Source organism: Maylandia zebra, linkage group LG5 (assembly GCF_041146795.1).
Source record: "Maylandia zebra isolate NMK-2024a linkage group LG5, Mzebra_GT3a, whole genome shotgun sequence".
Classification (NCBI taxonomy): domain Eukaryota; kingdom Metazoa; phylum Chordata; class Actinopteri; order Cichliformes; family Cichlidae; genus Maylandia; species Maylandia zebra.
In genome coordinates this window covers 24,724,946-24,750,800 of record NC_135171.1, presented here as the reverse complement: position 1 = coordinate 24,750,800, position 25,855 = coordinate 24,724,946, and the positions used below count along the sequence as shown (strand labels likewise).

Here is a 25,855-nt window from a genome sequence, read left to right as displayed (position 1 = left end):
ACCAGTTCTAGCCATGTCCTTGATTCAGTTATTCATAACAGAAACAACAAAAGAACTACTCCTAAACAATCTTTTAATTATTTTAGAGAAGTAACATACTGAGCCAAATTCATTCTAAAACTTCAGTTATAACTTTTGAAAAAGAAACTACGTATAAAAACTCGCCCTGGTTCAGTTTTTTTTAAAGCGACTCCACATAGGAAATTAGCATGACCTCATTCCCTCCTGCTAAACCTAATGTAAAACTGCCATCTACTGGCTAAATATAAAGCGGTTCAAACGTCTTCAAATTGTTTTCCAAGTAGTAAACTGTAGTAATACGTTGAAATATACAAGTATTTCTGTAAAAAATACAACGCACGTGTATTAAGGGTGATTAAAGGGAATTTAACGGCTCCCGTTGCTTACCTCCCATTACCAACCACATCTCCCGTCAGCCCCCGGTGCGGAGCGGCGTCTGTGACGCATATTTTCGTCGACTATGAAGTGCACAGCTGAGCTAAACTGACACCATGGACGTTTAACGATAAATTGGGTCATTTTAATCCTGTCCACTGGCCGTGATCGTGCTTAGTGCCACTGAGGCCTTCCGTCTGAAATGTCTCTCATACTTCACGGAGTCGAGTTTGTATTTTACGACTTATTTAATAGGTTTTCCCGCCGTTAACCAGCTCGTGTTATTGCAGGACAGGTGTCTCTGCTAGTTCAAAATGACTCTTCCAGCTCTGCACAACACCAGCGTGCTTTACAGACGGATACTGTCACAGTTTCCTCAGGACATCAGCTTAGCGTTTGCCTACGGATCGGGCGTTTTTAAACAGCATGGGACCAGCCAAGGTCAAATGGAGGTAAGACACATAGCTGTTTCTGAGTACTCGTGGCGTTAAATCTGCACTGTAAGTATTGTATACAAAATATTTTACACATTTTTAATCCGCAAGTTAACTGTACAACATTGTATTTGTGGCAGGGAGCCATCTACCCTGCTGTATTGCCTATAATATTACACACATCATTGAAAATGTGTATGTTGGGACATGGACTCAATATTTGTCCATGAATGAGGCTGTTTGTACATAACAGTCCTATCATTATGTAAACACAGATAATTCCTGAGGCATTAGACTGCAATACTTCAAACCATCATACAGTCTTTAAAAAAAAATGAAGGAATCAAATTGTTTTCAGTGATGTAAACACCATATTGTGTATTACATCACAACTTTTTGCACACGTGTAACTATGGATTGTTCTTATATTTCTGACATGCATTTACAATATGTATATGTTACCACGAAATCACACAATACACTGCGATACCTATGAAGTTGTTCCTTAACAGTTTGAAGTTGTGATGTAGTGAAATGCCTTCGATCCTCTGTTGTCCTCTGATACACGCAGAAAAACATGCTGGACTTTGTGTTTGCGGTGGACGACCCGGTGACGTGGCACACCATGAATCTGCTGCAGAATCGCAAACACTACTCCATCCTCAAGCTGCTGGGTCCCACGGTGATCAGCTCCATACAAAATGATCACGGAGCTTCGGTGTACTACAACACGCTGGTGCCTGTGGATGGAAGGGTAAATGACTACATTCTCATAAACCTAAACACATCTGTAGGTCTTTTTCTAGTTTTCTCTATGTGTGCACCATCAATGTGCCCTGCTCTAACTACAGACACAAAACTCCTCACATAACCTGTGAATTTGTCACAGGAGTGATGGTGTTTTGTGTTGCTTTGTAGGTTAGTTTATAGGATCACCTCTATACAAAATGCATGTCTGAATCAAAAATCATTCATTTGTTCATGGTGATGCAAGCATGTTCAGATGTACATTTACTTTAAGAGGTTTTTGTGGGTTTAATTTATTAACTGCATATTTCCTCCCCTGTTCTCAGATAATAAAATATGGGGTAATAAGTACAGACTCTCTGATTGACGACCTGATACACTGGAAGACCATGTATGTAGCTGGGCGCCTGCACAAACCGGTTGGTATCCAGATTGGACTGTTATTGAACCCTCAGACAAACTATGCTGATTATTTTACATTTATTAGAATAATTATTGTAATGTGTAATCTGAAATGGGATGCAAGGGTTTAGAACAATGTTTTTGTTGCATTCACGTTTAGTTCTTCTGATAACGTAGTGCATTGGTCTGCACTTGTGTTTAGGTGAGACTGCTGGTCCAGAGTGAGAGCCGAAAGCTCCGCGCTGCCCTGGTCGCCAACCTGAAGAGCGCTGTGACTGCTTCCTTCCTGATGCTCCCAGAGAGCTTCACTGAGGAAGACCTTTTCCTGCAGATAGCTGGTCTTTCTTATGCTGGTAAGCAGATTTATAAAACCGCAGAGAGCTTAAGAAGATTGCATACTTTCATAGTTACTTTCAAGTTGCAGATTTAGATCAGAATAAGACCATGTCTCTTTCTGATCTTTTTCTCCCATGTGCACACATTTACTGCTTACTTGTGTTATTCAGAGTCAACACAGGGATTAATATCCAAGGTGTAGTGCTCCAGCTTTTGTAGTTTAGAAAAACATACTGCTTGTTCAGAAGACTTCAGAATTATTCAACGTCATTTTAATTAAACTTTTTAATTTTCCTGATAATATGCAATGAAATGGCTTGAATTCAACACATGTTATCCTCATCATGAGGCTTTCAGTGTCTTAAAGCAAAGAGTGTGCGTACAATGACAGTGCTGTGTAACACTACAGGTTGTTATGGGAGATGATTATGAGTGTGCTCCTGACTTAGGCAAACTGAAGTGTTATTTTTTTTATTTTTTTTGTTTGCTCCTCTGAAGGGGATTTTAGGATGGTGATTGGAGAGGATAAGTCCAAGGTGGCCAATATCGTCAAAGACAACATTCAACACTTCAGGATTTTGTATAGCAACATCTTAAGAGATTGCCCTCAAGTGGTCTACAAACCTCACCAAGGAAAACTTGAGGTATGATACTGTAAACAGGCACCAGAAGAATACACACTTTCTTTCAGCATCTCTGATATTTGAGCAACGCAGCTCAGTTTGGACATTGGGTACTTTTACAGAGTGTCAGCTGAATAAACTGAAGTGCTGTACCTCAGAAATTATCCTTATTAAGCGTTGAAATGTAATACCATGAAACAACAGCTACCGATATATTTCCAGAAATATAACAAGATGGATAAATTCTTTAAAGTGCCTTTGGACCTTTTATAAACAGTGAAATTATCCAGCTGTCGTGCCTGTTTTGTGAAATGCACAAATAGATTTTCACACTAAAAGTCTACAGTAATTAATGGTATAGTGTGGTAACTGTGTGTCTACTCAATAAATGGCAAATTTCTTTGCAGTCAAATCTGTGTACTTTTTAAATGCTGCAACCACTCCCTGTTTTTCCAACGAAACACTGAATACCTGAGAAATGACTCTGAGCGATTACGAGAAGAAGAGGCAAGAAATGTGTATGTCTTTGTGTGTGTGATATCTTTTGCAGTCATCTGTTACAAGATGGGGATTTTTGCAATGTAAACACGAGCCCACTTATAAACAAAACAAAAAAAAGCATGACACATAGCAACATGCGAGGTGCCACCTTTGCTGCTTTTGTTGGCACGTTTTCAGTGAAGTTACAGTAATATTATGCAACCATTAGCATTAGCAGCTGCCTATGTGTGCACGTGTTGATGTGCAGATCAGATCCTAAAACCATTACCTATTCATCAAAGCTTAATACTTTTTAAAAGCCATATTTTGTATTAAAATAGTTGAGGTTAGTGAATTATATTGACCTATATATGTCATGTTGAGCTTCGCAGCTGTAAATAAATAGTCTGGAGCAATAGGACCAATTTTGTGAACACAAAATGCCTCTTAGGTTATGTCTGATAACGGCAGATCAGAGATGCATTGGCTGTTTGTTTGTTTTTTTTCTTTTTAACTTTTAAAAAATTTACCTGATTTACAGTTCTGCAGAGATCCCCAATGACTCTGATTTCTGAATAAACTTCTACAGAAGCATACTTTAAAAGATGACAAAAAAGTAAAAATGCACTTTCATTCCTAATAGTTACAATGTAAAGCACCTGTAGAGCTATTCTGCCAGCTATCACTGAAAGCTGATTGTGTTCATCTGGACTGCTCAGTGGGAGAAACATTTTGTTTCACCCAGGTGACTTCTTCAGTCAGGTTTTCACATCTTTATAAACGATATTTTCCATAAAGACTGAAACTAGCACCACTAACAAGCAGTGGGCCGTGAAGTCAGTTTAATGATCATTGGCCAACTATATGTATCTCTGTTCATTTATTTTTGTATGTTTTCCTGAAGGTTGACAAAAGCCCAGAAGGCCAATTTACTCAGCTGATGGCGTTACCTCGGACTCTCCAACAAAGGATCACAAAGCTGGTTGATCCTCCAGGGAAGAACCGGGATGTGGAAGAGATCCTGCTCCAGGTGGCTCAGGATCCTGACTGTGGAACAGTTGTGCAACAAGGTAGAGAAGAAAGATGACGAAGAAATGGGATCGGTTCTCTTTAGAGGAACGTTGGCATAAGCAGAGGCAGTGAGGGAGGAAGAAATGGGTCATGGAAACAGATATTAAGTGTGTTTTAATTACATGTTTGAGCTTGTTTTTATTGCTTCCCAGGTATCTCATCCATTGTGAAATCCTCCAGTATGACACAGAGTATCAAAGGCATTGTTACAGCTGGTAAGAAATCTTATATTATGTACTGTGTATTGTGTCTGTGTGTACGCCACAGCTAGATGAATGGTTTACCTGAAGATAGAGAGGGGGAACTGGTCAAACTGGTGCATTCTAAAGACAACCTGCCTAACAAGACCTCCAAAGCTCAGTATCCATCATATATTGTTTGATTATTCTACACACAATCTAGATTATAAAAAAATTATTGGGGTGATATAAGAGAACTATGTTATGCATGTTAATGGGTGGTCCGTGTGATCCTTTCCCTCCTCCAGGATTGTGGAAAACTGTATCCTACAGCTCCAAAAAACTGATGAAGATGTGGAAGGGCGGGAGGAGGAAGCCGTCGGTCTCTCAGATGTCTTGACCTTGTCGGTTTACCAGGAACTTGTTCGTCTTTGTTACTGTCAGTCTGACAATCTAATGCTGCCCGTCCTTTTTTAAACCCCATCTAGAACAATCACACCCTAACCTATGGTTGTATCACTTTGTAGTGTCTACGTATGCGACCTATGACCAGGTGTAAGGCCGTGTGTAAAAATTAAGAACCATCTGTGCTTGAGCCCTCATTAAATTTATATAATTCATGAATAAAGGGTGGCATTTTCTAAGTTGGACTGAGTAATGGTTGACATTTGCTGGTAGTACAGATTAGCCTTTCTGGATGATGGACTACAGTGACTGATGACATACTGAAAGGTCTGAATGGACTACTTTTAAAGGCCATGCAGTAAAATTGGCCCAAAATCAGTGTTAAGAACTTGAAACCTGTACCTCAAGTTTTGTGAAGGAATAAGTTTGGTTGCATGTGTGTCTTCTGAATCAATGTCAGTGTTGTGTTGAGTTTTCTTTGTGAACGGTGCTATCAACAGGTCAGGTGGATGGATCTGTGTGTCAAACACCCATATTTGTGTGGATATTTGTGACATAATGCTTTCCTGAGCCCTCTACCGTGTCCATAACCATCCCATCTGAGTGCCTAACACTTCAACTGTAAAACTAAGTCTTGAGCCTCAACCAGGCCTTTGAATGGATAAGAAGTGAGTATCGGCCAAAACGTCCTCACTCCACTAGTCTAAAACACAAGCTAGTCCTCACGAGGATGGCACACTTATTTCCCTACACATTTCACCAAAGATCTCTAATGTTCAACTCTTTAGTCTGTGTGTCTTTATTCACTGACTTTATTATTTGGTTTAGCTTGTATTGGAAACCTGAACCTTTTAATGGGAAGATGCACTGATTGGTTCCTTACAAACAGGCCTGTAGTGTAATTCAGCTGCAAGAAATTGTTTTAATAAAATTTCTAATATAACATCAATTGAGACTTTTTCTCCTGTGGCATGATTTTATTTAGCCATGTTTAGGAATGTTATTTCTGGCTTCTTGCATCCTATGACCTCGTTTTATTTAAACACTCCTTTTTAAAAAATTGCTGGTCTTTTAAATTGGATTAACTGGCTGAGTGTACCTCCAGTTGCGACCACAGTCCAGACAAGATTTTTCAGTTAATGGTGATTCTAAATTCTCGGTTTGTGTCGATATGTGAGAGAGTGAGTCCCTATCTGTTTGTGTTAGCCCCACGATGGACTAGTCCAGGGTATACCCTACCTCTTCCCCTAGGATGATTTAAGGATTAAGAAAAATGTTATTTGTTTCAATTGAATTTGCATTTTTGTAAGATAGATAAGCAAGACAGACACCGAACAAGCTCAAAATGAGTACATATTCCAGGATATAGGTATTTCCCCAAAATAACTGTCCATATAGTTTATGTTTAAATACAATATCTTTGAGCTTCAGTCATAATCATGGATATAAAATTAATCACAAAAGCTTTTCCTAACATATTTGCTTTAATTCTTCTTAAAATCCAAATTACAAAGAGAACTTCTTTAAACTAAAAAGCATAAAGGTCCTTTGTTCCATCACAGTATAGTACAATCATAAAAGAGCAACATCAGTTAGTCATACTGTTGTGTTTTAGTTGCACTTATCATGACTCATACTTCAGTAATCGCTACATATGAATCATCGAGACACTATTTGAACTTTTACTGCATTATTAATGACCTGCGCTTAAACACATTTTTGTTTGTTTTTGCAGTTCCACAAATCGACCAACACTGCTGTTAGTGTAGGAAAGTAAGTTTCTAGATTTATACAAGTACTGCAGTTAAACACAATTTTCCTGTGCAGTGTTATATTGCTACATTTTCAGAACCCTATGAGAGTAAATATTTTTGGCTTGAAGATTCTTACAAAAATGGTGTCTAAAAAAACAAAACTAACCATACTTCCTCTTTTGTTTGTTTTGTTTCTTTTCTTTTTGCATTGAGTGCAGGGTTTTATGGAGATATTCCATAGTTTTGTTCATTTCATACTCAGATTGTAGGGGCAAAGTTTTGGTGTAAACAGCATGAAAGCATGGATCCATCCTGCCCTATATCAAGGGTTCAGGCCAGTGGTGGTTGTGTCATGGTGCTGAGGATATTTTTTAGACACGCTTTAGGCCTCTTATTACCAACCACCCAAGCTCGCCAAGACCAAATCATCTCAAACTGGTTTCAGGAACATAACAATGAGTTCTGTACTCAAACGGCCCTTTTAGATCTAATCGTGCTCCTCCTGGTCACTCCCAGTGTAAACCCTAACATTTCCAACACTGCCTCCTGTCATTTGTTAATGCCACCGTCTCCAAAGCGTACATCATAGCACGTCCGAAAGCCAACTTGTAAACTTCTTAATAAAGCAGAGATGTCAAACACAAACCAACTTTGAGCTTAAGTAGGTCAAACCAGTGAAATTCCCCTTTCTGACAGGGTAAAGAAGGTTAACTACACATTTTATCCCTGTGATATCGTACTATAAGACAAAGAAAAAACAGGACGGGTTGCTGTAGCTTACTGCCCAGATTGCCCTGTAATTATAGAACAAAGCGCTGTGTTATTTCATAGAATATGCCCCTTTTATGTGCACCCATTGTGTAAAAAAAAAAAAAAAAAAAAACCCCAACAAAGAACCCCTGAAATTTCTAAAGTGCACAGTGAAAAAACAGGAACCTTTTCATCAATTCATTGTTTATCTATTACTTATATACTTTGGTGTAGTATGACCATGGAGAGGGTCTTTATCAGCAGAAAAAAGCTACTAAAGTACATGGAACATTTAAAAATACTTCCCTTCCTTCATATTTTCCAAAGCCATCCAGTGTACTCATGTACTCTTTGGTATTTTTTATAATGTGCTCTATGAATTAATTGAACAGTACATAGAATTTGTTCCCTCTCGACCAAAAAAAGGTGTCAGAAACACAGTTTTGACAGTTAAAATATCCCGTCTCATGTCAGTACGTCTAAATACTTGCCACACCCCATTCTCACTGGTTAACACTCGCACTGTGCGCGGGTGTAAACGTGCCCTTGAGTCACCTAATAACCGTTTCACAATCTCCGAGTCTCAGAGTAAGACCTAATAATGCTGCACACAGTGACAGCAGGGGCTACAAACCTCCAGAGGATGTGATGCAATGCGTCATTATCATAATATATGCTGATATCACTGCTCCCGTCCTTCGCCAATCAGCGCGCTTCACTTTCACCACCTGCTAGGAACTGAATTCCATCATTCCAGGCATTCCTACTCTCTCCCTCCCTTCCCCGCCTCCTCCTCCTCCTCTTCGTTTACAAGCAAGTTTGTCCCGACAGCTCTGCTACTATTGTCTGGCCTCGTACGGGACCGCTCAGTCGCGGCTTGAGTTTTTTTATTTTTTATTTTTCTGGCACTCTCTTTGGGACCATATGTTTTATTTCGGTTAATTTTTGTGTGGACGCTATCATTCTGGAAGATACCAAAGTGGCGCTTGAAGGAGGTATGTGCTGCCAAACATGAAGTTGTGTGTCACTGACATTGTTTCGTTTTTGTTTTTTCCCCCCAGTAGTGTGAGAGTGCAGTGTTTATCTAAGCTGCGAAGGACAAATATTGGACCCTTTTTTCCCTGTAATATTAAGCTTGTAAATGAAGCCTGTGTATTGGAGCGGTTAAAAATAGGGCTGAAATATTATCGGGCGCCTTCTTACACATTTCATTCACGATATGAAGCAGTGCTGGCGGGTTCCCAAACTTTATAATGCTTTCGGCCACACGCTTTTCCTTTAGAGATTTCACTTGTTTGCAGTGAGTGTGGAGGAAATGAGTGAAAGCTTATCAATATCAAGAGGCTATGCATTTCCTCTCCAGTGCCAGGCAGAGTTCAGTGCAGATCCTTTTGCTCTAATCCTTCCTGGATAGGGTTCATCTTAAGGGACCGCTGTTAAGGAAGCACTGAGTCAGACCGATATAAATACTCTCACCGGTGGGAATAAAAGTGGACGCACTTGCTACCATTATATTCGGCTTTTTTTTTTCAGCGCAGACCTGTCCCATCAAATGCTTGTCGAGTTTCCTTTACGCTCACCACCGTGTAGTAACGAGGTATCCCCGCGTAACCCTGCTGCGTTTGCGGTTTGATTTGAAGTCGTAGTACGGGCTACTTTTCAGTAGTAACGATGCTTGATACTCTGTTTTCCTTGAGTAACAAGGTATCCTAGGAATGCAGAAAGAGGGAAGAGAAATGCGCTGGAGCATTTTATAAATCCACAAATACCTTTCATAGCTCAGCTAGTCAACACTGTAGGAGAGAACTAAAAAAATAATCCTAAAAAAACAAACTAAGAAAACAAAACTCTGTGTCTGAATAAGAATATGACAACTCTAAAGTGAATAAAAAAGCTCTAAGTGGTAATAATGAAGTGTAATTACATCAGGAATGACAGATGGCTGGTTTATACATACTCCTGCTGATGATAAATGACAGTGTAGGAAGCATAATTATTTTATAGAACGACTACTGAACAAGACAGCAAAAAATGATATATATTGTAGGCCATGCTTTCTTCATGTTGATGAGTGAGGCTCGCAGACCACACAAGTGTTTGAAGGTACTTTCACAATCCATCTGGATTAAGGGCTTGCTGTCAGTGCAGCAAACTCTTAATCCCAAACTTGGCCCAAAAGTGAAAGGCTTATTGACAATCAGCTGGATCCAACAAAGACTCTTAAGGACCAGTCACACATGTGATCTCAAGTCTGATCAGTACAATGAAACAACATTCATATAATTTTGAATTTCAGTGAAAGCACCTGGCTTTTTTAATGATTATGATCTGGTATTACAGGGCCGATTTAAGTTCATGGGCCACATACAGTCCGGTTTGATCTCATGCGAGTTGGACCAGTAAATCCATTGTATCATAATGTTTTTGAAATTAATAATTAAATTTAGTAATTACATGTGCATCACAATTTAGAGTGAACCTTCACATATAGAGTTTCACGGAGCTTAAAAACCCAGAAAAACAGATTAGTATTTAATAATTTAAAGAACTCTTGGAGCTCTGGAAGTCTTTCCATGCATTTTCTCTGCTGTATAGCAATGCTGCCATCACCACACCAGGAGAAGCAGTGTGTTTTCCCAAAAAATTTAATTATTTTGCAGCTAATTTTATTGTTATTATATATATTTTTTTCTAAATCAATCCAGTTTGCCAAACTGAACCCTTTGGCAGCATGTTCTGGCCCACGAGTCATATATTTGACACCCATATGTTGATATAATTTTCACAGTCTAATGACATAAACGATAGAAGTATCAACAAAATAAAAGCTTGTAAAGTTAAAAACAGTCCACTTATAACCACGAAATAGACATAAACTAAACAAAGACATTTTAGCCATTTAAAGAGTGTTTGATTTGTTTAATGTTAATCACATTATTAATTGCACGCTTTACTTTGCCCCAAATTGCATTTAAAGTAGCCTTTTAAGAGAGTTTGTAAACCTTTCACTTCAGGGTTATGGTTATCTTTGAGGAGTTGCACATGAGCACTTGGTAGACCCTCAGCATTCATGCACCAAAGACACTCGTAGTCTAAGCACGCTTACTGGGAATATATCATTTATTGCAAAAGGGAAAGGTCCAGTGTATGTGGCTAAGATTCTCAACACACCTACTTAACCTATAAATAATAAATAAATAAAAAACATATTAATATTGAAGACAGTATATATTTGGTAAGAAATTTGCATTTTTATTTCTGTTTTGAGTAAAGGCTGGTTTGTTTCATTAGTGCTGAAAGGACACAACTATTAAACACTGGCTTGTAATGTTTGACTACAATGTCTTTGTTATTATATTTTATATTTATACCTAAATCAGGTGAGACTATTCTAGTATAAAGGCAAAGTCTTGGACAGGTGATTGTGCTAAAGGAACACTAAGCACAATCATCTTAGTGATGAGTAAAGAAGCAACATTTTGTAATATAATGAGGAAAAAACGAGAGAATCTTTTATATTTATATTCTGCATCAGTTAAAGCAGTCAGATTTCTTATTTTTACTTCTGTGCACCATGAGACTTTGAAACAGTTTTGGAGCTTTTAAGGAAATTAAATATTAACTCCTTTTTTTTGTTTGCTTAAACTGACAAATAGTGATCCCTAAAGAGTTTTGACACTTTGCCCTCCTCTCTGCCCTGCAGGCATCCAAGCATGGAGACGCCATTGGATGTTCTGTCGAGAGCAGCATCGTTTGTTCACGCGAATGAGGAAGAGAGTAAGTTTTATCAAGCTTCCATTTCTGCTTGTATTTATGAGCCTGCAGAAATCGAGTTCAGATGCATGCCGCTTTTTTGCTTCCTCTCCCTCTCTATTGACTGTTGTACCGTTGAAAGGTGCAGGCAAATGATTTGTATCATTACAGTCATGCTACATATAGATGAAGTGCAACTGTATTTACAGTCTAAACCCCCGGGCCACGTTTTCTTTCATAAGACAATAGGTGTCTTTGTGTTGTACAATTGTGCTTTCTGATTTGCAGGCAAATTAGACCAACGGCCTTCAACTGTCATCACTACTTCTTTTTAACCAGCACCTCGCTGTTAACCTGCTTTTACTGAAATCAGGGTGGGGTTTTATCTTTCCTGCTGCTGACTCTGTGTCTGTGTCACTCTCATTGATTTCTGTCCATTTTCTTCTCCAGTCATTCACTTCATCGCTGTCTTAATTTCTCTTACTTTTTTTGTTCCGGCCTCTTCTGTCATTTCCTTTCTCTTTCCCTAATCATGTCTGAGTGCTTCTGGCAGTGCAGAAAAAAATTCCTTCCGAGATTAACGAGAAATGGCCGGTCCTTCTCAGCAGGCCTCCCTGCAGCCAGCAGGCTCCAGAGCTGAGCGAAAACTACAAGGACACTTAACATTCAGTGGATACCACTGATAATTGACATGCACTGTTTAGAGGAGGCAGCTCAGTTTGTTATTTTTGATATTTTGCACAGAAACACAGTATGTTTGTTTATTTGACTTTTAATAATTGGTCTTTGGTAGAGTGGCATTGGAAATGTTTGTACTTTTGTTGAGAGAAAAATCTAGAAGCTCTGACTTTGTGATTTTTTGTGATTTATATCCATAAATACCATGATTTGAATTCTTAAAAGAAACAGGACATGCAGTGAATTCCACTGAGACAAGTGTTTCTTAGTATTATTATTTTATAGAGATTCAGTCTTCCTATTGTGTCTATTTCACTTTGATAAAACCTGCTAGAAGGTTATTTGAAGATCCCCATTTTGGAGCTGATTAAGTTGACGCACATATAAGCAAGTCATTATACAGTAAGATAATCAGAACAGCGTGTTCCTGTAATGTTCTGACTCAAATTAAGTGGAATATCTGCTTCCTTGTACTTCTCAGTAAAAGGCCTTGGGATCTCCCCACCCCTCTTCCTCTGCTCCCTCGCTCCCCTGCAGTGTTTTTGTTTTTTTCTCCTGCGCTGATGCCACTTTTTGTTGTCAGCTGTGTATGGCCTCTTTGTCCAAAGACAATGCACGCAACCTGTTTCCACAATAGTGCGGAGAAAACGGCTTGAATCGGAGAGCCAGCTGAGCTAACTGCTACACTAGTCAGCTAACGAGCGAGTCTGCCAAAACTAGCTTCAAGTTAGTTGAACAACCAGGCCAACAGGCAGTTAAGTCAACAACCTCTGTGGGCTCATTTGCATTTATGACGAGCCTTTGCAGAGACCGCGTAGCACTTGACACCAGAGCCTTGTCACAGATCAGGGAGAGGCTCAGGCCTGCCTTTTCAACAACTGATTTAATTCACGTTGAATGAGTGGGGCTCACTTAGGCCAGTGCTTTGGATCAGATCAGCTGTTCCAACCATACCCCTGCATACCCCTGCAGATAAGCCATCACTGTTTGAAATATTTCAGGGAACTATAGAAATGCCGTCTTGAAGGACATAAAATTACTGAACATGAATAATGTATTGACATTACTGCAGTAATGTTTAGAAATAGAATTGCTGGTTCAGGCCCAAATATTAAGGCTAATTGAATATGAAAGCTTATACTGTACAAGCTTAAAAAGAAACTCTACTTCCATTAGTTCTAACAACATGAGGCAACTCTTCAAGGAGAACCCATAGATTGTATAGAAGAGGTGATGCAGTCACTGTGATGTTGCTTAGTTTTGTGAAGACTTGATGTGCTTCTCTCATATGCTTATTACCTGTCAGTCACACTGTAAAGCATTCCTTTCTTTATCCTCCTTTTTGACTCTGATATACAAAGGCACTTCTGTATTGGTTTCACTTTTCAGACCAGGAAGTTTTTGTCGTTTATACAATTCAAACATTTTGTTTTCCTTTTTTTGTACTTGTGATGGGCTGATAGCAGTAACGGCTTTGTTCACGAGAATCTGCCGACAGTTAGAAAAGTATAGAAATATCATAGCCTTGGATCTACGTTTGTATGTCGCCTTGCAGGTTTATGAGTACAGTTAAAAGAAAAACTGGTTTTCCATAGAATGTGATCTGAGTCAAAGACAGTGCTCTTAAACTAATGCAACACAACAAGTTTCCTGATTACAGTACACTTATCATTAAACAAAACCAAACAAACATTTAAATGTTGCTGTTAGCTGCTACAGACCTGAAAGTCAGACTTCTGGGCTTCTCACAGAACTGGTTTAATTCTGCCGTATCGTTTGTGCTAAGCATTGAAGGCTCTCTCACGGTGAGAGATGCATTGCATCTCTGCAGGATTAATGTCCAAGGCTCTGGCTTGGTGCTTAGAACCTCTGCTGAGCTCCAGCTGCACAGCCACCCTGACATTCTGTAAGATACCTGGATCAATTTTGCAGTTCACTTTCTCTTTCACTTTCACTTACTTCATCTATAAGGCGATGTTTGCATGCTGGGACGAAGTGGCTCTTTGCACCATATTTTTTGTATGTTTCTCTAAGCAATTCTAAGCAAAAAACTTCGATGAGAAACTACAACTTTAACCACTATAGGGAAAAAGCCTGCTAAAAAAATTATATAAACGTATATAAATATACTTCAACCTACTCCAAATATGAAACAGCACAATGCTTGCATATACATACCTACAGTACACACACTCTTCAGCAGTACCGGTCTTTGTCAGGGAGCCACCTTCCGGTTTGAGGACAAACTGTCTGCATGCAACGCTAATGACAGGTTTTATGCTCCTGAAGCCGAATATATGGTAATTACACACATACTAAAAAAACAGTGAAGTAAACTGTGCCTTGTATTTAATGGTGAATGTGGGTAAATGCTTAATACTTGTCATCACCCTCCATAGCAATTTTGGTGTCTACTTGGAAGATCTCACGGTGTGCTCCACCCTTCCTGGAAGCAGACCTGTATTTGAAAATCAGTCTAGAATGCATTGCAAGCCCAGCTTCAAGGACAGATTAATTATTTTTGTTTGTAGCTTCGCGTTTTCTGCGTCTTATAAAATATGCATGCACATTTCCTGAATAATAAGTTACATAATATGTTTCATAAATTCGGTGAGCGCTCTCAGTGAGCAGGCCCAGATTGCGTGTTGGATCGTGGACGTCAGACTGAAGCCAGTCATTCCAAAGAGAGCCAGCTATTTAGGGCTCTATTGAAAAGATGGAATACGGACCTTTTGTTTTTGACAGGAACCACAACAAAGGAGGAGTTGGTGCCAAGAGAAGGTGGTTGTGGTCTCGTATGGTGCACTCAAATCCTACTTGTTTGTTTATAAAATAAACGTACACGCACGCACGTACACACACACACACACACACACACACTTTCAGAATACACCCTTTATTGTTAGTTTCCATGGTTTGTTGAAGCACTCATTCTTTTTCCAACTATTTCAACTGTCTTCCTCACTTATACGAAATTCTGACTGATTGTGATGAGTGGCATACAGTAGTTGCTTTCTCATATAACAGTAACAAAAATTGGATGGATGGAGAGACAGACGGATTGACAAACATTGTGTTTTCTGGTTCTGCCAGTTTTTATTTTATTTTCCAATCTGTATATTGAAAAAAGTCACTTCATCACTTTGCATTTAGTGCTTATTAGCAAAACTTAAATAAATTGTTCACAATAATCTCACTGTGACACGAGCTCTCATTTTCAAGATCGTCCTGTTTTAAATATCCATAAAAAACTGTTTAAACATAGTATAGTTATTACAATTCTGGATAATAATAACTGGAAAATTACAAGTAAAAATAAAATAAAAGACTGTAGCAATAACACAATAAGAGCAGGAACAGCCATCCAATAATGCTTTCTCCATCATCCTCAGAATCTGTTTAAAACGCTTCAGTCCAGTTAAGCTGCATTATAAGAAAATGCTTTTTTCCCAAGTTCTGTGCATACATTGTTGTAATAAACATTAAACAAATGTTAGCACACTCACATTTTCATTTACGACAGTGAACTCTACAAACATTTTCTTATAAATACTAGCAAAGTAGCGTTATCATTGTTAGCAGGTAAGCGAATTGGTATTAGCTGGTGTTAGCATTAGCTAGAAATGCTAATGTAGGAACAATGGTATTCGGTAATTATTAGTCTTATTTAAATATAAAGATAATATACCATTAAAAAAAATACAGAGCAGATTTATAAAAGGAGAATGAGGGGATTAACAACACCCGAAGGCTAAATTTATATTTTGTTGTTTTTATTTCAGTTCTTCAGCTCATTAAATGTTCATCAAGTGGATTTAATGAAACTGGCTTTGACACTGTGCTTGCAAACGACAGTAAACATCCTCAGTTTAGTCACACAGCTGATGTTTATTGAGGTGTACCGCAATGGTAGAGGCAAGTTTGGTTAATCTGAACTGGCACTTTTCTAAACTCTTAAAGGGTGGTGTAGAAGTTCTTCGAGCAAATGTATTGTCCGGACTAGTCGTAGCATGTCGATGATGATTTGTATGTACTTGGATCAACACTGAAAGGGAAATCGGAGACCTTGCATCACTGCTCTTTGTCTAAACCCATCCGGAGGGATTCTACGTGGGAGGTAATTTGATTGAGAATTCGTGCCCGTGGGTGGGATGGGTTTGGTTTTGTTTAGGGCTTCCTTAGGAAAGAGTAGGTTTGCCCTCAAACCTGTTTTGGTTTCTGACTTTTCTTCAGTTCAGCCCGTGTAACATGACACAGGTTTTAAGTGAACATGAAATGTAGATAATGAGTAGCACAGCTCCTTCTGTGTAGTGCATCAGGCTTGGTGGGGCATTTTGAAGGAAATGGCTTAGATCTTGATACACACGATCTTGTATGTATGGGTAACCCAGTGGCTCACAAGAAAAACAAGTGGGTCTTTGATTCAACATTGGGAGCCAATGATAACATTTTGCATGATTCACAAAAGGACTGCATACATGCAAAATAGACATTTGTTTAACTGATACCTTTCTGAGTTTCTGATTGTTTGGCAAACTCACACAGAGTAGAGAAATCCAGCAAGTCAGTGCTCTTGAAATGGTCTCATGTACCTCATATAAAGTTGAGACTTGTCATCAAACTAAACAAAAGTATTTAACTTTAAGGCAGAAGGTGACATTTTATTAACTTTTAAACAAAGCCTGCCTGCGAAGCTAAGCTAACTGCCCTCTACTTGTAGAATAAAATTATAATTTTTAAACAGACATTAATACTCAAAAGAAATGAAGGAACTTCTGGCCTCTGTAAAAATGCTAAGTGTTGACACTTTTCACACTTTTTTTTTTAATCTATCCATAACATTAGACTACGATACATTATATATAGCAGCTGGACCTATGACCATTAATAGCCCCATGGCACATCTCTATTATAACACATACAGTGGGGCAAAAAAGTATTTAGTCAGCCACCGATTGTGCAAGTTCCCCCACTTAAAATGATGACAGAGGTCAGTAATTTGCACCAGAGGTACACTTCAACTGTGAGAGACAGAATGTGAAAAAAAAATCCATGAATTCACATGGTAGGATTTGTAAAGAATTTATTCGTAAATTAGGGTGGAAAATAAGTATTTGGTCACCTCAAACAAGGAAAATCTCTGGCTCTCACAGACCTGTAACGTCTTCTGTAAGAAGCTTTTCTGTCCCCCACTCGTTACCTGTATGAATGGCACCTGTTTGAACTCATCATCTGTATAAAAGACACCTGTCCACAGCCTCAAACAGTCAGACTCCAAACTCCGCCATGGCCAAGACCAAAGAGCTTTCGAAGGACACCAGGAAAAGTATTGTAGACCTGCACCAGACTGGGAAGAGTGAATCTACAATAGGCAAGCAGCTTGGTGTGAAAAAATCAACTGTGGGAGCAATCATCAGAAAATGAAAGACATACAAGACCACTGATAATCTCCCTCGATCTGGGGCTCCACGCAAGATCTCATCCCGTGGGGTCAAAATGATCATGAGAACGGTGAGCAAAGATCCCAGAACCACACGGGGGGACCTGGTGAATGACCTGCAGAGAGCTGGGACCAAAGTAACAAAGGTCACCATCAGTAACACACTACAACGGCAGGGAATCAAATCCCGCAGTGCCAGACGTGTTCCACTGCTGAAGCCAGTGCATGTCCAGGCCCGTCTGAAGTTTGCCAGAGAGCACATGATACAGCAGAGGATTGGGAGAATGTCATGTGGTCAGATGAAACCAAAGTAGAACTTTTTGGTATAAACTCAACTCGTCGTGTTTGGAGGAAGAAGAATACGGAGTTGCATCCCAAGAACACCATACCTACTGTGAAGCATGGGGGTGGAAACATCATGCTATGGGGCTGTTTTTCTGCCAAGGGGACAGGACGACTGATCCGTGTTAAGGACAGAATGAATGGGGCCATGTATCGTGAGATTTTGAGCCAAAACCTCCTTCCATCAGTGAGAACTTTGAAGATGAAACGAGGCTGGGTCTTCCAACATGACAATGATCCAAAACACACCGCCCGGGCAACAAAGGAGTGGCTCCGTAAGAAGCATTTGAAAGTCCTGGAGTGGCCTAGCCAGTCTCCAGACCTCAACCCCATAGAAAATCTGTGGTGGGAGTTGAAAGTCCGTGTTGCTCGGCGACAGCCCCAAAACATCACTGCTCTTGAGAAGATCTGCATGGAGGAATGGGCCAAAATACCAGCTACTGTGTGTGCAAACCTGGTAAAGACCTATAGTAAACGTTTGACCTCTGTTATTGCCAACAAAGGTTATGTTACAAAGTATTGAGTTGTATTTTTGTTATTGACCAAATACTTATTTTCCACCCTGATTTACGAATAAATTCTTTACAAATCCTACCATGTGGATTCATGGATTTTTTTTTCACATTCTGTCTCTCACAGTTGAAGTGTACCTCTGGTGCAAATTACTGACCTCTGTCATCATTTTAGGTGGGGGAACTTGCACAATCGGTGGCTGACTAAATACTTTTTTGCCCCACTGTACATATAGATTCAGTCCATGTTTTTCACTGACAAACTCTGTCTTGTTTTTTAGACAGTGGTTAAATTTACAGTAAAAGCTACCAGCAAGAATCAGCCACAAGCAAAACAATGGAAGACAATGTGGAACATGATGGCAGACAGTGCAGTTATTTTTCATAATACCTTTTATGTGTGTCCTGTATTGTGTCTAGTTCAGTTGTTTTATTGGTCAGCTTTACTATCAGTCCTGTAGCCGGTATCTCTTATGTTTCATTATTTTACAGACTACGTATTACAAGAACTGTTAGGCCTGTCTGGGTCATCGCCCCTATCAGTTGTTCTATAGTTCAAAGAGTCTGCAGTAGAAAAGCCTTGTTTGTCAGAAAGGTCTTTATCAGCTGTAACGACCACAGCGATTTAAGGCAAAGTGATGTAAAAGTTTCTCTCATCCCATTTTATCTCATATTTTATTGGTACACTTTTTCCATAGTTCTTTCACATCTGTTTGTTATGGTCTTCTTTTTACCATAACAAAAGACATTTATGGTATGTAAAATATTACTGGACCAAAGGCTTTGCAGTGTGTTTGGCTGTTTCTGGGTAGGATGAGTCAAATGATAAAGAGTGACTGGAATTGCACTGGGATTATTTTTTATCATCCTCCAGTTTGATAGAGTTAACTGTTACTATAAGCCTGTTATACTATGATAAAAGCAAAGAGGGAAGCATTATTTGATTCTGATGGCCAATAAAAACAAGGCATAAAGTAATAATGGACTCTTAGGCATTATGAATGTTACTGCTCCAGTAGTAATATTACTACTACTTCTCAGACAAATGATGTGTAGCTCTCCATGTTAAGTCCATATTCACTGTCCAACTTAATTATTATTTAATTTAATTTATTTATTTATGTTGCCTGCAGCAATCAGGATTATTGTCTGAAGGCCAATAAAAATGCCCAACAGATTTTATTTTCCTAAGTGAATCATTACGGCTTTGCCAGGCTGGTCCACTTGACTGATCCTTATTATTTATTTATTTATTTATATTTTTACTTTTAAGTTATTACAATCTGAACACAAAAGACTGGGGGACAAGAGAAGTTAAAGAAAAGGAGAGGAAAAGAAAAACAGAGGGGGAGAGGGACAGAGAGAAAAGACTGAAAATCCGATGGATCACCTGCTGGAAAAAAAAGAAAACAAGCAAAAGAGAACAACACACCAAGGAAACCAGCAGTAATGGCGCAGAAGCCACAGGGGGCTGCAGTGACATGCCTGCAGGCTCTGCCGGCAGCCTGCTATGCCAGAGCGGGCCAAGCCCCTGGGCCCAGAGAGCCGAGATCTGAGGGCCCCACCAAGCAGCCGCTGGGAGTGAGCCAGTACACACTCGAGCGCCCAGCTCTGGACACTGAGAACCACCAATGCACTGACGGGTGAGGGCATCAGCGACTGGCATCAGTGTGGTGGGGGGAGACAGGCCCTCACACTCAGGGTGGCCTGAGATGTTCCCAGAGAGGTGGAGTCTAAGACCCAACCTGACATATAAACATAGACCATGTAGTATGCTAGTAAAAAATTAGCTGAAGTAACGAAAGTAAATAGTAAAACAAAAACAAAAACATAACCAGCTAGCAACAATTCCCAAGTGGCATGTTGCAGGATGAAGGAATATGCTCAATGTGGATGTAGGTGATTACTATTACGGAAGTCCATGTATAGCCATGAGATAATTAAACTGTGGATATGGTACAGTATATGTGTTCTGCTAATACATCCTGCAAACGTCTTTTTGCACTACCAGTGTAAAAAACTTTGCCCTAGCGCCACTATAGCCCAATAAAATAGTTAATATTAAACTCCTTTCGAGTGTGAAATCTTAGTCTCTTAGTCTATAATACACCTGAGCAATGATTGCAGTGGTTGCTCTTATTGGATTCTCTAGGTTTTGAGCCCAAAGTCAGTGTACTGTGTTTTGATACTGGTTCTACTATCTTTACAGTATAGCAAGGGGAGAAAAAACACATTTTATCTTATGATCTTTATAGAAAACAAAGGGACTTTACATACATCTGTATTTCAAAAAAAAAAACAACAGACAGAAAGAGTGCCAGAGAGTGCCCTGGAGTTCTTTGATGATTGACCTTCCTCAGAATCATACATTCGTACAATTTGAATGACCCTGAGGGTTTGTTCCCCTCCTGTTCCTGTGTACAGAATACTGCCATGGCTGATTTTCCCCAATGCAGCGTAACAAGCAGTAAATGAAAGATGACTTCATCTTTCTTTACCTCTACACTATACACTTCCTTTGACAGTTGTATTTACATAGGGCTTGACCAATGCACACTTACTCAGGTATTGCATCACCGCCGGTTCAGCAGACGGCTATTAAAGCGACAAGTTCTACAGGCTGCCATTGTTGCAGGGTCAAAAGTCAAGTGTCACAAGATCATGGTTCCAAGCCTTTTTCTTTCCTGTTACACACAGTTTTCCCTGTAACACACATATACAAAACCTCAGATTGTTTTGTATATGTGTGTTAAAAATGTCATTTGAGTTTCTTACGTTGACCAATTGCTTTTTTTATAGTTTCTATACAGATATTACACATAAGCAAGTACTTGTCTCTCAAATTCGATATGACATACACTGCAATGTGGTATATTTCACAGCAGACTCCTTTAGGCATGGAAATCAGGCTTTTTGCAATAATATTTTACGGCATCAACAGCATCAAGTATGAAATATGTATTGAGAAAATAGTACAAAGAATTATCATCTTTATTGATTAATTTAAATTATTAGAAAGTTAAGTAACTGCAGAAACACGCAGATCATCCAGCACACTCCTTACTTTTGGGTATCCACCAGGTTTCATGTAAAGCTCCTCTCTTCTTTCTTTACATGAAAGTTTTCTATAATGAGTGAAATAGTCAAGTCACGTTCAGAGAACTCAGCTGACAAGAGGCGGTGGTTGAATTTGGGTCCTAACATTGACATTTAAAATGTAAAAGAAACCGTGTCCTAGATTTGCTTTCAGTAAATGTCACACTTGCTGGTCTTATAGCAGCTCTGTGTCTCAGTGAGGGAACCTTCTCTCAGAGCTGTGCTGACCACACATATTTGACATTCCTCTCTTTTTGATAGCGCTCGCTATAGCTACTGAGAATGAAATAAAATAGGATTGCATTGCCTTTCACAAAAAAAGGTTGACTTTTCTAGTGCAGGAAAAGCATTTTGATGAGTCATTGTTACTTTTCATTTTTTTTTGTTACAAAGGTAGTTCATTTGACCTGTCCAAGCATACAAAAAGAAATGCGCACACATCTTATGCAAGGCAGCAGTTTTAAAGAATGCATTGCATTTATTTATTGCATTCTTTTGTGTTCACCTAGATGAATCATTGTCTAGGTTAGATTTCTCTATTTTCTGTACATTTTAACTTTCAAATGGGAATTTCAGGGTTACACTAAGAATATCAACTATTATATTGTGTTAATTGCCACTGCATCCAGCATAGCAAAGCAGGATACAAAACAAAGATTGAGAAAATGAGTGGCAGTGGCACAGACATTCCCCCGGGGTCGGTTTGCTACAAGCTAATTGTTAGCATGGCAAGAATGTTGTCATAGGTTCGAATGGCTGATGGGCGGAGTTATCCTTTTCCATTAATAGAAATAGAATCTGTTTGGTGTGATATATTTGAAGTGCTTAACCATTCTTTAATTAGCAACAAAAGAGACACTGACCACCCTCAACTTTTCTGTGTCAAAGTTGGATGCCATATTTGGAAACTTTTCTCTCTTTTTTTTTGGTGGTTATCAGCATTTTTTTTTGAGAGATTTGAATCTCAACTTGCTGTACATAAGATTGGAGATGTGTTTCCAACAGTAGCATAATATTAGTATCCAGCCTCGCATTGCCTGAAGCCAGCGTAGCCAATGCCAGCCAGTTTCTGTCAAGACGGTTTTCTTTATGCCGTAAACAAATATTGGCAGGCACGCTGCAGGGGAGGAGTAGATGAAAACACTTAGAGACAGAGGGAGAAAAAAGATCAGGCAGATAGAAGATGTGCAAATCAAGTTTAGCACTGACAGACAAAAACTCTAAAGATGAGCAAGAGATCACGTGGAGAGAATGAGTGAGGAAGCCTGCTCAAACTGCAAAAAGCCAAACAGGACAGATGGACTATACTGAAGAGAAGGTCACAGATGACTAGGATGTCTCAGCTGTGAGAGAACACTTTGCACAGGACATAGCAGGCTTATGTTGATTTTAAAGATCATATAACACTACTAAGAAACCACCATCATTGTTGATAATAGTTACACTGACTCAAGTACTGCAAAACACGCATTTGTAACAATATTAAGATAAAATTAGGGGAAAGTTATAAACCACAGTAAAATAATTTAGAAAAAGAAATGGAAACCAGACAGAATTAAAGCAATTTGACAATACACCACTATGAATGAGACCTAACCCAGCTAACAGGTAGAGGTGAGTTGAGGACTGTAGGAAGATGACCTGATCTGAAAGGTGAAACTGTCCAGAGTTTCAGAGCTGAAACTAAAACAGCTCAGTCTGCTTTTAGAGCAAATCTGGGAACTACTCGAAATTTCTCATGACCTAAGCGAGGCATATGGGACATAAAGTTTTAACAGATCTGATAGATACTCAAAGGCAAGCACTTAAATGTGAACAAAGGAATCTGGTTGCCATTAGGCAGCACCACCATGAAATGGTCTTTGTTCCTTAAATGAACCTTGGAGTAGCTCAAGCTTGAATCTTCAACCTTAATGGTGTACTGACTCTTATTCAGAGCTGTCAGTGTCCACGTGGCCCAGATTCCAAAAATATTTGTATATAATAATGTATTTGTTGCGATACTTTCCTCTACATATATTTAAACCTTTGTAACATGATAGAAGTTTGCTAAATGTCCTAAAATAATACATTCTGAATTATACAACTTAACCTCCTAAGACCCGAACTCTTCCACGACATGCATTTTTAATTTCTCTTTGATATTCGGGCATATTGGGGCCCGATGAATGTAAAAACAAAGAATTACCAGATTTTTTTTTACTTTATTTTTGTTTTTAAGAAAAATGAGAGCCACAAATGAGGATATTCATTTAAAATTTTGATAGAACAGTAGCAGTATAATGTCCTCGTAAGTGGATATCAGGCCTATGTAGAGCAAAATTTAGTATTTTGGTCTAAATAACCCAAAATGCGATGTCCACATATGTGGACGGCAGGTCCTAGGAGGTTAAGGTATTTTTGCCGTTAAGGTTTAGTAATTGGATATAATGCAAAAAGTAGGGCATATTGTACATAATGGTGATCTCCGTCATTTACCTCTTGTCTCCCATTAAGTTTGTTGTATCTATGATGTCAGTAGTATTATATTACAGAGTTAGTATGTAGGTTTTAATCGAGTTCGAGGTCGGTGTCTCTTATGTGATGACAGGCTAAAAAAACCCCCCAAAATAACAAAAACACAAACTCCAGTGATGTAATGGTTAAACAGTCCCACCAAAAGCGAGCTTGTGTTTAATATTAAACAAGGCCGTGCTTAATAATAAACAAAAGGTTTCAGCTTTTCACCCCACGCCAGACAAAGGCGGGAAATGACTGAACGGCTTCGCTTCCACACAGTCACCTGTTGTTGTCATTGTTTCAGTGCAGCAACCTGATATTTCCTCCTGTGGGAGTGTGTGCTCACAGAAACCATGTGTAAAGAAGCAGGGAGATTTAAATGTTTAAACTAAAGTTTTGGATTAATTCATAGTGACGTGGAGTTGGTTAAAATCTGTGTTGTGTCATGATGCAAAATATAAGAACATCAGCTGTTTGCAGACATTATAGCTGCGATCAAACCTTTTACAACTTCGAGGTATGTGGAAAAGAGATTGTTCAGTAACCAGCCTCATACAAGAGGCTCAGATGACACATTTCAGCAAGGAAAAACATCTTTGATGCATTATGTCACCGTGTAAACAAAGCCAGTAATGGTTTGGGGAAATTTCAGAGACGCTGTAAAGTCATCAAGGGTTTGACCTTTAGCCGCTGCCACTGTGACAGTTGTTCTTGCTCCACGCCTTAATGAGATTCTGTTTACACAAATGTTATTTTGTGTAAACAAAGAAAGTGATAAACCTCTATTCTTTTCTCACTTTTCAATAAGGCGTGAAGAGGATTCAGAATACGGAGAAGAAATAGGAAGCATGAGCAAATCAAGCGAGCCTTTGTTATAGTCTTTAAAATCAGCATCATCTTTTATGTTCTGTCAGTGTTTGTGTCGCAACATGAGAGTGTGTTGATGAAGCATTAACATGAATTACCACCTTGCCTGTGCAGCGTTGCTATTCCTGACACACCCACTCTCTGGAGAAGCCCAGACCTGATCAGAGACACGTAAACATTGGAGGAGATCAAAAAACTAGGTCTGATAGCACCTTGTCATGGCAGATTACATTAATGAATGGGTACAGAGGAAGCAAGGGGGGGGGGGGTGATGGCAGGAAAGCTGGAAAAGTTTGGCTTACTAATACTAATGGATCAACTTCTCCTGTTTAGGTTCTAAACTAAGCAAAATTATAACTAAGCATAATTCAAACCTGATCAGCAAAGTCTAAATAGGACAGGTGTTATTGTAAATGTAGTCTATGGTCCGTAGTAGGCAGAGGTAAAGATAAATAATCAGTAGCTGATGGGCCATACTGTGTTTCCTAGAGCTGGCACATATGAGTTGCGCAAAAGAAAGCAGGCTATGGAAACAGTGAGGAGAAAAGGTTTATTTCCTCCTTAGGCTAACTTGTGTGTAACAACTTGCCACTGCGGAAGAAAGAGGTGGATTTTCACCAGCTTGTTGTGTAACCATTAATCTGCTTATTATACTTATTCATCTTACAGCCTGCAAGGCCAGAACAAGGAATGTTGTGTTGGAGAATGTGTTTTTCTTTGTAAGCAAACTCTGTGTAATGCATTTGTGATAACTGCATGATTGGTATGCACGTTAAAGTAAATGTAGCCACCACAGGAATACTCATGCATTTTATTTTAGCTGCAATCAGACCGCATTATACTCAGAAAAAACAAACATGCCCCAAATGCTGTTGTTGATGATATTGCTGATGTTGTTAATTGTATTTTATTGGAATGCAAAATGTAAAAATTACAGTTTTCTTTTATTTGATGGCTTTCAGTATTTTTTACAAGAGTAAGTATAAATAGTATAACATAGTCTCAAAAGTTGGAATCATCCTTTATCCATTATTATGTTAAAAAAAAAAGTCAGGGTTCAGTTTATATAACTGAGGTCCACGATGTTACAA

General features: G+C 39.0%; 2 protein-coding genes across 3 annotated transcripts in view; both read left to right on the top strand.

The window, feature by feature from the left end:
- Positions 1 to 420: 420 nt before the first annotated feature.
- On the top strand, positions 421 to 6,022 carry tamm41 (TAM41 mitochondrial translocator assembly and maintenance homolog). Of its 2 annotated transcripts, XM_004548563.5 has the most exons (8): positions 422 to 848; positions 1,402 to 1,584; positions 1,904 to 1,996; positions 2,182 to 2,332; positions 2,814 to 2,959; positions 4,323 to 4,488; positions 4,642 to 4,704; positions 4,977 to 6,022. In XM_004548563.5, exons 1-8 carry the CDS (start codon positions 711 to 713, stop codon positions 5,066 to 5,068), a joined length of 1,032 nt encoding a protein of 343 aa, XP_004548620.1. In that variant the 5' UTR covers positions 422 to 710; the 3' UTR covers positions 5,069 to 6,022. The 2 variants fall into 2 exon arrangements, with proteins under 2 accessions (XP_076740195.1, XP_004548620.1); XM_076884080.1 differs by lacking the exons at positions 4,642 to 4,704; positions 4,977 to 6,022 and adding an exon at positions 4,757 to 4,961 and having other exon boundaries at positions 421 to 848.
- Positions 6,023 to 8,385: 2,363 nt separating this feature from the next.
- Positions 8,386 to 25,855, top strand: part of vgll4b (vestigial-like family member 4b) — a 42,855-nt gene continuing 25,385 nt past the window's right edge. The window contains exons 1-2 of the mRNA XM_004548562.6: positions 8,386 to 8,572; positions 11,281 to 11,354. Coding sequence (XP_004548619.3) covers positions 11,291 to 11,354 — 64 coding nt within the window. The 5' untranslated portion in view covers positions 8,386 to 8,572; positions 11,281 to 11,290. The remainder of the gene's footprint in view (positions 8,573 to 11,280; positions 11,355 to 25,855) is intronic.

Bases quoted from the DNA above. Each gene is read 5' to 3' on its own strand.
- tamm41 (XM_004548563.5), top strand. From the start codon at position 711: ATGACTCTTCCAGCTCTGCACAACACCAGCGTGCTTTACAGACGGATA. The intron at 4,489-4,641 runs GTAGAGAAGAAA...ATTGCTTCCCAG, and splicing joins TGGAACAGTTGTGCAACAAG to GTATCTCATCCATTGTGAAA. The intron at 4,705-4,976 runs GTAAGAAATCTT...TCCCTCCTCCAG, and splicing joins CAAAGGCATTGTTACAGCTG to GATTGTGGAAAACTGTATCC.